This window comes from Barbus barbus (assembly GCF_936440315.1).
Source record: "Barbus barbus genome assembly, chromosome: 20".
Taxonomy (NCBI): Eukaryota; Metazoa; Chordata; class Actinopteri; order Cypriniformes; family Cyprinidae; genus Barbus; species Barbus barbus.
In genome coordinates, this window is record NC_136748.1 from 29,645,471 (window position 1) to 29,657,634 (window position 12,164).

Genomic DNA, 12,164 nt, shown 5'->3' on the forward strand with positions numbered 1-12,164 from the left:
ATCTTTCTCAGGTCTGGAATTGACCCACGTGGTCAAAGGGAGGAAAACTGTAAGAATTACAGAACCTCAGACACTTTGAACTTCTGAGATGGACAACACACACACAGTGCATTAACATACAGACATCTGTCTCCACATCCCACTGAGAGAAAATGTGGGAAAAAGCCTCTCTCACATATGCAGCGTAGCTGCTGTTCCATCTAAGCAAAAATGATTTGTTCAACCCAAGCTAAAGAATCCCAAGCTACCAAGCTCAACCCAAGCTAAAGAATAATAATAAACGTACATTTGATCAGATATAACTGCAGTACAAGATTATAAGATGCATTATGTGAATGCTTGGCTAAAGAGATGTGTCTTTAATCTAGATTTAAACAGAGAGAGTGTGTCTGAACCCCGAACGTTATCAGGAAGGCTATTCCAGAATTTTGGAGCCAAATGTGAAAAAAAGGTATATATATATATATATATATATATATATGTCTATACCTTTGTAATTGGGATTGAATATTTATTATTATTGTCACATGTTTTAACGATGCATAGCATCTTTATAAACATGTATATTACACTGACTTTTTGCTACTTTTTATTTATGCCACTCAGACCAAGCATTCTTTAATTCCACTACCATCAAAACCTATCAGAGTGGTTGTGAGGAATTGGCTGTTTTAAAATGGGACCACCTTATGACATGAGACCTCAAATGACACCAGAGACCCAATGTACCATTCACACTTGTTGACATGAACCTACCTTATGTTTTTTTGCTTTATGTTCTTGTGCCAAATCTCACAGCTTTCTTCCCATTTTCAATGACATCAAGTTCATCATTGTTCAATCGTTGAGCCATTAAGATGCTGTTTAAGTGTCTCACACAAAACAGTGTGTAACCAGCGAGAACCCTTCACCTGTTGGAGTCTGCCCAGAAATCTGCACAATTGGAGGTGACAAGATTCAACAAAAGAGGCAAGAAAGTCCTAGGGAAGGTGTCACTAGAGACAGAGGTTTCTCCATGATGGAACAACTCAAGTAATAAAAGGACTGGATTGATTCAATGAACTATGCACACGGGTTGTTCTCAACCAGACAGGTGAAACCCTGAACCCGTTCATCTACCTGCTGTATTCAAGCTACATGCACCTGCTGAGACTGATGTACACAAAGGCCTTTCTAAAGGCATCTACAACTGCAAATACTACATCACAAGGACCACAATAAGTGTCTAACAAGTGACCCCTTTGGAAATCATCTGGAATTGACCCACGTGGTCAAAGGGAGGAAAACTGTAAGAATTACAGAACCTCAGACACTTTGAACTTCTGAGATGGACAACACACACACAGTGCATTAACATACAGACATCTGTCTCCACATCCCACTGAGAGAAAATGTGGGAAAATGCCTCTCTCACATATGCATCAGTTCCTTTTCATCCCCTTCCTTCCCCTCACCCATCCTTCCCTTCACTCAGCTCACTCAGAATGGTCGATAGTAGAATATAATGTTCTACATGAATGCAAGTGGTATTTACAGTCATGTTTGGTATCATTTGAATTGTCTCAGGGAGTCTGGTACAATGGTCTAATTCTTACAAGTAGTAAACTACAAGGTAATACAGATTCTAAGAGTTTAGAGATGTATTGCACACTGTAGAGGGTGGGTCAGTTCCCAGTACCTTTCATGCAAATTACCAGAGGTGGGTAGAGTACCCAAAAACTGTACTCAATTAAAAGTAAAACTACTTCTAGAAATATTTACTCAAGTAAAAGTAAAAGTAATAGTCTGAATAGTTACTTGAGTAAGAGTAAAAAAGTATTGGACAAAAAAAAAACTACTCAAGTAGTTAGTTACTAGTTACTTTGGATCATATAGGTACTGAATATAGACTATTTTTATTTAGATATATAGATTACATTTATGTAATGTGTATGTGTACACACACACACACACACACATTTTTTTTATGTAATTTATTTCAGTGATGCAAATCAGAATTTTCATCAGCCTTTACCCCAGTCTTCAGAGTCACATAATCCTTCAGAAATCATGTTGATTTATTATCAGTGCTGCTCTTTTTAGCTTTCTATTCATCAAAGATTACTGAACAAAATGTTACAGGTTCTTAAAAATATTAAGCAGCAAAACTGTTTCCAACACTGGTAATAAATCGATATATTATAATGATTTCTGAAGGATCATATGACTCCGAAAACTGGAGTAACAGCTGATGAAAATTCTGACTTGCATCACTGAATTAAATTATATTTTAAAGTAAATTAATTATGTATTATCCTATAACCTCTGACACTGAAACCTCTGAAAACGCCTCACATGACTGCTCTGAACATAACGAAACAAATGCATATTGACGGATCTTCTGTTCTGCAAAATGTAAACAAATGTAGCCTATATTTTTGCAAGCGTAAATATTGTAAAAATATGAATATTAATTGTGTCTATAACAGGCCGCGCGCCACTGCGCAGAGCTAACGCGGGTTCCGCGGGTGTTCATTTCATACTCTGTGACAGCTTATTTAATGTATAAATTATACATTGTATTTAATGTAAGGTACATGTACAACAAACTGGTAATGTCATAGTGGTATCGTGGCCTATACCTGTGGAACAGTAGACAGCACACGCGGTGTTCATCTAATAAAAGATCTTCATATAGCTCTAGCAAACAAGCCTTTGCAGATTTGCTTTCAACTGACTGTAGATCCAAAGCCACGTCTTCAGCGCTCTTGATGTTCTTAAACTCTGTTATCTGAGTGAGAACCGCTTCAGAGACTCAGCGCGTGCGGCAGGGAACTGAACGAATCATTCGAACTGATTCACGAACCGATTCACTGGTTTGCCAACTGGTTTGATAAAGCCTTTAAACAGAATCGACTCAAAAGAATGAATCATTCGCGAATGGGCATCATTGCCCAGAGAAAAGTAGTCGGCTCGTTTGGAATAAACCGAAGCATTTTTAACTGGTATTGCATTAAGATACAGTAAAGAGAGGAGAGTAATGAAGTAAAAGTACCGTTTTTTCTCTAAAAATATACTTGAGTAAGAGTAAAAGTACCCATTTTAAAATATACTATAAAAGTATTAGTTACCCAAAAAACGTACTCAAGTAAATGTAACGAAGTAAATGTAACTCGTTACTACCCACCTCTGTCCATTGGTGAGCAAGTGATGTAATGCAAACTTTTTCCAGAGCTGTTCTTATAATAAACTAAAACTCTTAAAAAGAGAAAAATCTCTATTATTTGTGTGATCTTGTGAAAATTGTGAATGAGTGTAGATGAAACCCTCAGATCCATATCAAGCTTTCTATTGGCTAATGACTCTTTAGAACCCGTTCTCATTTTCTAATGCATAAACTCTACAGGTCCAGAGGAGAATCAAAGGCAAGCAATTAAGCTGAAAGGGGAGGAGCCACCTAAATTCAAAGCTGTACTTAATGGCAAAGACAAGCATTATTGTGGTATCGTTTCAATGCTTGTCAGGATGGGTCTTTTCCATGGTGTGTTAGTGCTGGTTGTGATTGTGGCATTTGATCTGAAGCATGCATGGGGAAGTTTGAGATACAATCAAAGTCCAAGCAGCACGAAGCCGCAATCTGATCAAGTTTCCAGAGGTCCTGCTCTTTCTTCTCAAGGGTTCTGGAACCCTTTGCAAAAGGCTTCTCAGTTTCAGGATCTTGACTCCAGAGGATTTGCACAAGAGCCTCTTGGTCTTCAGGAGAAGCAGGTGTTGCAGGGTCCAGTCAAGCCTTTGGACTGGAGGTTTCCCATTGTTCCAGAGGTGCAGAGCGAGGTGGCGGTGGACTTCCAGTTGAGGCAACCTGTGACTCCCAGTAGTGTAGCTATTCAATGCGGTGAGAATCGGGTTCATGTGGAGGTACAGCAGGACTTGTTTAGCAATGGTCAGCTGATCCAGCCATCTGGTCTGACTTTGGGAGGATGTCCTGTTGTCGGTTGGGTCCCTGGCTCCAGGGTGCTCTATTTTGAGTATGAACTGCAGGACTGCAACAGTGTGCTAATGGTAAATCTTACTATATTATGCTGCACACTACTAAAACAAAGGTTCTTTGGTATCAATGGTTCCCTGAACCTCTAACATCCATGGGACAGTTCCGTTCTTTAGTGGAACTGTTCACTCAGGTGAACCAAGTGATTTTATGGTGCGACTTGCTAAGACACCTTTTGGAATTATTTTTGAGAATCCTCTTGGTAATGCATTCAGTCTCTTACAGATGACCGAGGATGAGCTTGTCTACACCTTTGCTCTTACCTACACACCTGAGGCACTCGCTGGCACTCCGATTACTCGTGCAGATGGTGCAGTTGTTGGTGTCCAATGCCACTACCAAAGGTAAGTGACCTTTTGTGACGTGTGGCCTTGCTGCTTGTGGTGGTGTAACTCGAAGACCATTTGTTTGGTTCCTCCTTGAACTGCAGGTTTCATACTGTGAGCGGTAATGCCTTGAGGCCAACTTGGGTCCCTTATGCTTCAACGGAGGTTGGCGAGGAAGTCTTGCTGTTCTCCCTGAAGCTCATGATGGGTTGGTGCAGTTTCTTTAGACCTTCTGAATGAGGCTGTGCCTAAACTGTTCTTCCTCCTCGCAGATGACTGGTCCTATGAGAGGCCCTCACACACTTATTTCCTGGGTGACATTATTAATATTGAGGCGTCTGTGAAGGTGTACAACCACGTCCCACTGCGTGTGTTTGTGGACCACTGTGTGGCCACTCAAGAACCCGATGTGACCACCCTTCCGAGATATTTCTTCATTGAGAATCATGGGTGTGTTCATGTCACCAGATGCTAACCAAATCGCCAGTTGATTGAGCTTGCTCCTTGTAACCACTTGAGAATTAGGGTAAGGTAGATGCTGCAGTTGACATTGAGGGTTTTTTTTTTAATCATCAGGTGTCTTGTGGATGCTAAGGTCACGACTTCCAGCTCTCGTTTCATGCCTCAAACCCAGAAAGACAAGATCCAGTTCCAGCTGGAGGCCTTCATGTTCAAGGAGCCATCCAGTCCTTCTGTATGTACTGAGTGTTGTATGAATTTGCTTTACTCTTCCGTCTGCTCTGGGTTTGTGATCTCTTACCTGTGGTGTCTCTTGCAGATCTACATAACGTGTATTCTGAAGGCCACTCTTGCTTCTGCACCCAGTGATGCTCTCCACAAATCCTGTTCCTTTGCCAATGGGTATGTTCATGCTGCTTAAGAACAAGTTGAAGGTGCCGTGTCTGATTTTTCTCGTTGCAGGTGGTTTGGTGCTGATGGGAGCCACCAGGCTTGTGGTTGCTGTGACTCAACATGTGGTCCTGATGGTGGAATTCCTGCTGCTCCTTTTGGAGGTAGGCTGCTGATTTAAGCTTATTTGACACTCAAGTGCTCCATTTAACCGTCTGCTTTCTCTAGGTGTTCAGTGGGAAGGGAAGGCATCACTCAGTCCTGTAATGGTTCAAGCGCGACCGAAGACTTTAGCTGGTTTTCAATAAATGGGGTGGAAAAACTGTTTCTGGTTTTGTGTTTTTCTCCAATTTTGATTTGAGAGTGCTGTAGGAAACGGGTAGTCCTACTGTACCTATTCTCTTTCCAGAAGGAAAGGTTCCTTCTTGGTAGGAAAATAACCTTTTAAAGACTGACCTACTGCGAACTGTTTGAATAACTTTTCAGGATGCGCTTTATTGGCCAGGAATGTTTACACATGAGGAATTTGTTATAGTGACAGAAGCTCTACAGGACACAGATAACAAAAGAATATACATAGGCAATGTACAAAATAGCAAAAACACTATAACAGACAATGTGTGTACAGGTCTGATGTGTGGTGAATAAATGTGCAAGAGTTGTTCCACGTTTAGAGGCAAGTGTTAATGAGCTGGATTGCTTGAGGGATGAAACTGTGTCTGGTCGTTCTGATGCTCTGTAGCGTCGACCAGACGGTAACCGTTCAAAGAGGGAGTGCGCAGGATGTGATGGGTCCAGAGTGGTTTTGCCAGCTCTTTTGCTCACTCTGGATAAGTACAGTTCTTGGAGAGTGGGGAGGGTTGTACCAATGATTCACTCAGCAGTCCGGACTACCCTCTGTAGTCTTCTGAGGTCCGATTTGGTAGCTGAGTTGAACCAGACAGTTACTTAAGTGCAGAAGACGGATTCAAAGATGGAGTAGAACTGTTTCAGCAGGTCCTGTGGCAGGTTTAACTTCCTCAGCTGGCGAGGGAAGTACAGCCTCTGCTGGGCCTTTTTCACAATGGATTCAATGTGGTTGTCCTGAGAAATTGTGGTGCCCAGGAATCTGAATGACTCCACTGCAGTCACAGTGCTGTTCATGATGGTGAGTGGGGGAAGAGCAGGGGGATTTCTTCTGAAGTCCACGATCATCTCCACAGTTTTGAGCGTGTTAAGCGCCAGGTTGTTAAGACTGCACCAGACAGCCAGCTCCTTAACCTCCTGTAAGCAGACTCGTCACCGTCCTGGATGAGGCCAATCAGTGTGGTGTCGTCTGCAAACTTAAGGAGCTTGACAGAGGGGTCTTTAGATGTGCAGTCGTTGGTGTAGGGGGAGAGAACACAGTCCTGAGGAGCTCCAGCGCTGATGGTGCGGGTGCTGGATGAGAATTTTCCCAGCCTTACTAGCTGCTGCCTGTCTGTCAGGAAGCTGGTGACCCACTGACAGAAGGAGAGCTGTGTCAGGGTCTGGGATGAAGGGTGTCTGGGATGATTGTATTAAAAGCGGAGCTGAAGTCTACGAACAGGATCCTCACGTAAGTCCCTGGTCTGTCCAGGTGTTGCAGTATGTAATGCAGTCCCATGTTGACTGCATCATCCACAGACCTGTTTGTTCTGTAGGCAAACTGCAGGGGGTCCAGTGGAGGCCTTCAGATAAGCCAAAACCAGTCTTTCAAATGATTTCATAGCCACAGGTCTGTAGTCGTTAAGTCCTGTAATTTTGGGTTACTTTGGGACGGGGATGATGATGGAGCGTTTGAAGCATTGGGGGACTTGGCACAGTGATCTGTTGAAGATCTGTGTGAAGACGGGGGCCAACTGGTCAGCACAGGTTTTTAGGCAGGCTGGTGACCCACCGTCTGGGCCTGGTGCTTTTGTTCTTTCTGAAGACCTGGTGCACGTCATCTTCGCTGATTTGAATTGTAGGTGTGGGGGAGAGGGGGGTTGCTGGAGGTGTGAATGGTTGTGTGGAGAGGTGTTCAAGGTGGGTGTGGGGTGTTTTTTCAAACCTGCAGTAGAACTCATTGAGGTCGTCTGCCAGTTGTTGATTCTCCAAAGTGCTGGGGGATGGTGTCTTGTAACTGGTGATATATTTCATACTGGAAAGGTATGAAAGGTATCTTTCATACCTTTCCACACTGAAGCAGAATCACTGGAAGAAAATTTGTTCCTTAGCTTGTCAGAATAATTCCTCTTTGCCACTCTGATCTCCTTTTTCCAGTGTGTATTTGGCCTGTTTATACAAGACTTTATACCCCTTTCTGTAAGCATCTTCTTTGGCCTGACGGAGCTGTCTGAGTTTTGCAGTGAACCATGGTTTGTCGTTGTTGTAAGTTAGATGAGTCTTGGTAGGAATGCACATATCCTCACAGAAACTGATATAAGATGTTACAGTCTCTGTGATCGGTGGCAGCAGCTTCAAAAACAGTCCAATCAGTGAGAGAGAAACAGGTTTGTAAATCCCGCTCTGTTTCATTAGTCCATCTTTTAACAGTTCTTTAATATAGGTTTGCAGATTTAAGTTTCTGCCTGTAGGTCGTTATAAGATTAATCAAACAGTGATCAGAGAGTCCTAAAGCTGCCCGTGGGACTGATTGATATCAGAATCAAAATTAGCTTTATTGGCCAAGTATGTTTACACATACGAGGAATTTGTTTTAGTGACAGAAGCTCCACAGTGCAACAGAGAGACAGCAACAGGACAGGACACAGATAATAACGAATAATACAAATATCCAAATAGGCAATGTACAAAACAGCAAAAACACAATATATAATATAGACAATTATGTGTGTACAGGTCTGATATGTGCAAATTTGAAATGGAAAAAAAAAATTTGATAAAAAAAGTAAGCAAGTGTGGTGAATAAATAATACAGTTGTGTGTTCCGCGTTTTATTGTCAAGTGTTCATGAGATGGATTGCCTGAGGGAAGAAACACAGGTAAAACGTAGTTTTATTAAAGAACAAATTAGAGAAAACAAAGAATATCCTAAATCTCTGTGGAAGGTGTTGAATAGATTCCAATCAACTTGTAAATCAATTTTCTGCATCAAAGGTACGTTGCGATATTGATGGCAAGATAGAATTTGAAAAAGTTGCTAATAAATTTAATTCATTCTTTTCATTTATTGCTAATAGTCTACTTGATAAGATTCCTCTGTCCAAAGGAAATTATGGGACTGATTTTGTTGAGAGATTTTATTCAAAACAAGGGGTGTTGCCAAACAGACACTTGAAGCTCTTCAAGCATTTTAGTAATTTGATTTACACTAACTTTAGCAAAAGAAAAACTAAGTCAACTTGGCTGGATGATATTCCAGCTAGATTCTTAAGAGATGCTGCAGATATTATAGCTCCAACTATTATATTTATTGTTAATCTTTCCTTAGAAAATTGTATATTTCCAGTTAGCTAAAATCATTCCGTAATTCAAAAAAGGTAACAGATGTGATCCTGGAAACTACCGTCCATTCTTGGTGTGGCCTCAAATTTTAGAAAGAATTGTGTATAAACAGATGTATGAGTATTTAAGTAAGAGTTTAATTTATGATTTTCAGTCAGGTTTTAGGAAATCTTATTCGACTGATACGTCTTTACTTTATTTAACAGATTTTATAAGGAGGCAGATAGATGTAGAGGTATGGTACTTCTAGACCTCCAGAAAGCGTTTGACAAAGTAAATCATGCAATACTTTAAGATAAGTTAAGTGTCATGGGTTTTTCAAGTAAAGTGATAGCCTGGTTGAATTCTTATTTAACTGGGAGAGTTCAGAGGGTAGAAATTGATGGGGTTCTTTCTAAGGAAACTGGTTAAAAATGGAGTCCCTCAGGGAAGTGTTTTGGGCCCTCTTTTGTTTCTTTTATACATAAATGACACGCAAGCAGTCTGTGATTGTAATTTGTTTTTATATGCTGATGATTCTGCTTTATTAATTTCAGATAAGGATGTTGGTAGGATACAAGTGAATTTAGTTAAGGAGCTTTTGTAAGGTAAGAGACTGGCTCTCTGAAAACAAACTGATGTTGCATTTAGGTAAAATGGAATCCATTTTATTTGGGTCTAAACAACAATTTGAATAAGGTTTCTAAGGTGTCTGTTAAGGTGGGGGATTGCTTAATATAAAATAGAACCTCCGTTCAATATATTGGATGTATCCTTGACAATGATTTAAGTGGTGTAAGTATGGCTATGAAAGTCCTGGGTAAGTGTCACGAATCCTGGCCATGCACTTCCACTCATTCACCACCAGAGGTCACCCGTTCACCACATGGACTTTTCACACTACACAACACATTGGACTCCATTTCCCACTATGCATTGCACAGATCAGCTGTCACCATTCACTCATCACACACACCTGATCACCATTTCACAATCACCATCACTCTATTTAAGCCTGGGATTGCTCTTGCTCAGGGCCGAGTATTGTTAGCGTATATCCCTCGCATAGCGATAGCAACTCTACAGAGCCATTATCCTAGTCCTAGTCTTGCCTTGTTTTCCTGCCGTGTCTGACCCTGCCCGTGTTTCCTGGATTAACCCTTCGCCTTGCCGTTTGGACTCTGTTTGCTCCCCGTTTGGATTATTGCTCTCGTCTCTGGATTATCTCTCTGCCTTGCCCCTTTGGATATTGTTCGCTGATCGTTGACCCACGCTTGCTCCACGGATTGCTCTGTCTTGCCTCCACCATACCTGTTTGCCGATGTCTGACCCTGCCTGTTTCTGACCATGTTTTATAATAAAGCCTTGCATATGGATCCGCACGTCTCACGTCTCGTCAGCCCCGTAACAGAATACTCGGCCACACAAGGATCCAGCGGCTTTTCAAAAGGACATTGGCCAGGTATGGATTGTGCACGACTGTTATTAACCCTCGAGCAGGGCTCGCGACCCCTCGAGAATTATATTCAGGAGTACTTAGACCTCGCCTATTTTTCTGATCTGCCGGACTATGCACTTATTGACTTTTTTTGTGAGGGCATTAATCAGCCGCTCCGGTCAAGGTTAATCCGCGAGGGTCCCCGTTCATCTCTCAGTCAATTTATGGACTATGCTTTACTGTGTGTGGGCTCTCCGTTCACTGTGGGTGTCGCGGAGGAACACGGCACCGCACTCACTCACAAAATGGCGGCAGCAACAGCACCCCTTCACGTCATGGCTGTCAAGCCAGAGTCTGCTCACGTCGTCGCTGTCAAGCCAGAGTCTGCTCACGTCGTCGCTGTCAAGCCAGAGTCTGCTCACGTCGTCGCTGTCAAGCCAGAGTCTGCTCACGTCGTCGCTGTCAAGCCAGAGTCTGCTCACGTCGTCGCTGTCAAGCCAGAGTCTGCTCACGTCGTCGCTGTCAAGCCAGAGTCTGCTCACGTCGTCGCTGTCAAGCCAGAGTCTGCTCACGTCGTCGCTGTCAAGCCAGAGTCTGCTCACGTCGTCGCTGTCAAGCCAGAGTCTGCTCACGTCGTCGCTGTCAAGCCAGAGTCTGCTCACGTCGTCGCTGTCAAGCCAGAGTCTGCTCACGTCGTCGCTGTCAAGCCAGAGTCTGCTCACGTCGTCGCTGTCAAGCCAGAGTCTGCTCACGTCGTCGCTGTCAAGCCAGAGTCTGCTCACGTCGTCGCTGTCAAGCCAGAGTCTGCTCACGTCGTCGCTGTCAAGCCAGAGTCTGCTCACGTCGTCGCTGTCAAGCCAGAGTCTGCTCACGTCGTCGCTGTCAAGCCAGAGTCTGCTCACGTCGTCGCTGTCAAGCCAGCGTCACAGTGCTCCAGCCAGAGTCTGTCACACCCAAGGATTTAAGGTCAGTCCTTCAAGTTCCCTGTCTGATATCCAGTGTGATGGACCCACCACTGATGTCAGTGCGAGTAGCTGGCATTCCCAGGGCCTCAACCCTGTCTGTTAAAGAGACTGTTCCCCTGACCTCAGTACTTCCCGTTATGGCGGTTGCCATTTTGAGTGTGTGGGCTGCACACTGTGCTCCTGAGGCCTCTCCTGTCCACGAGTCTGCTCCAGTGCCTCCAGAGGTGGCGGCTTCCGCTGCAGAACCTCCCGAAGTGGTGGCACCCGTCCCTGAACTCACTGTCTGCCCTGTCACGGCCACGGAGGCCGTTCCTGACGTCACTGTCTACCCTGTCACGGCCACGGAGGCTGTTCCTGAACTCACGGTCTGCCTTGTCACGGACACGGAGGCCGTTCCTGACCTCACGGTCTGCCCTGTCATGGCCATGGAGGCCGTTCCTGACCTCACGGTCTGCCCTGTCACGGCCATGGAGGCCGTTCTTGAACTCACTGTCTGCCCCGTCACGGCCATGGAGGCCGTTCCTGAACTCACTGTCTGCCCCGTCACGGCCATGGAGGCCGTTCCTGAACTCACTGTCTGCCCCGTCACGGCCATGGAGGCCGTTCCTGAACTCACTGTCTGCCCTGTCACGGTCATGAAGGCCGCCCCTGAACTCACTGTCTGTCCTGTCACGGCCGAAGAGGCCGTCTGTGAGCTCTCGCCCTGTCCTGTCACGGCTGAAGAGGCCGTCTGTGAGCTCTCGCCCTGTCCTGTCACGGCTAAAGAGGCCGTCTGTGAGCTCTCGCCCTGTCCTGTCACGGCTAAAGAGGCCGTCTGTGAGCTCTCGCCCTGTCCTGTCACGGCTAAAGATGCCGTCTGTGAGCTCACGCCTTGTCCTGTCACGGCTATAAACGCAGTCTATGAATCCTCGTTCTGCCCTGCCACGCCCCCTGAGATCATGAATGCTCTCCCTGTATTGTCTGTCTCTGCTCTCCCTGTGTTGTCTGTCTCTGTTTCCCCCAGATCTCAGACTCTGCCATGGTTTCCTGCCCAGTCTGCTTCCTGGCGAGGGTCTTCTGCTCAGGTCTGGTGGTCCTCTGCCCCGCCATGGTGGTCTTCTACTCCGGTCTGGTGGGCTCCTGGTCCGTCTACT

At 44.5% G+C, this 12,164-nt stretch overlaps 1 protein-coding gene across 1 annotated transcript; it reads left to right on the forward strand.

Annotated features, from left to right (window-relative positions):
* Positions 1-3,504: 3,504 nt before the first annotated feature.
* Positions 3,505-5,383, forward strand: LOC306886792 (zona pellucida sperm-binding protein 3-like; the record flags this gene model as incomplete). The annotated part of the gene is made up of 7 exons (XM_079444097.1): positions 3,505-4,041; positions 4,253-4,371; positions 4,458-4,561; positions 4,626-4,803; positions 4,930-5,047; positions 5,132-5,214; positions 5,275-5,383. 7 exons carry the CDS (start codon positions 3,505-3,507, stop codon positions 5,381-5,383), a joined length of 1,248 nt encoding a protein of 415 aa, XP_079300223.1.
* Positions 5,384-12,164: the final 6,781 nt, after the last annotated feature.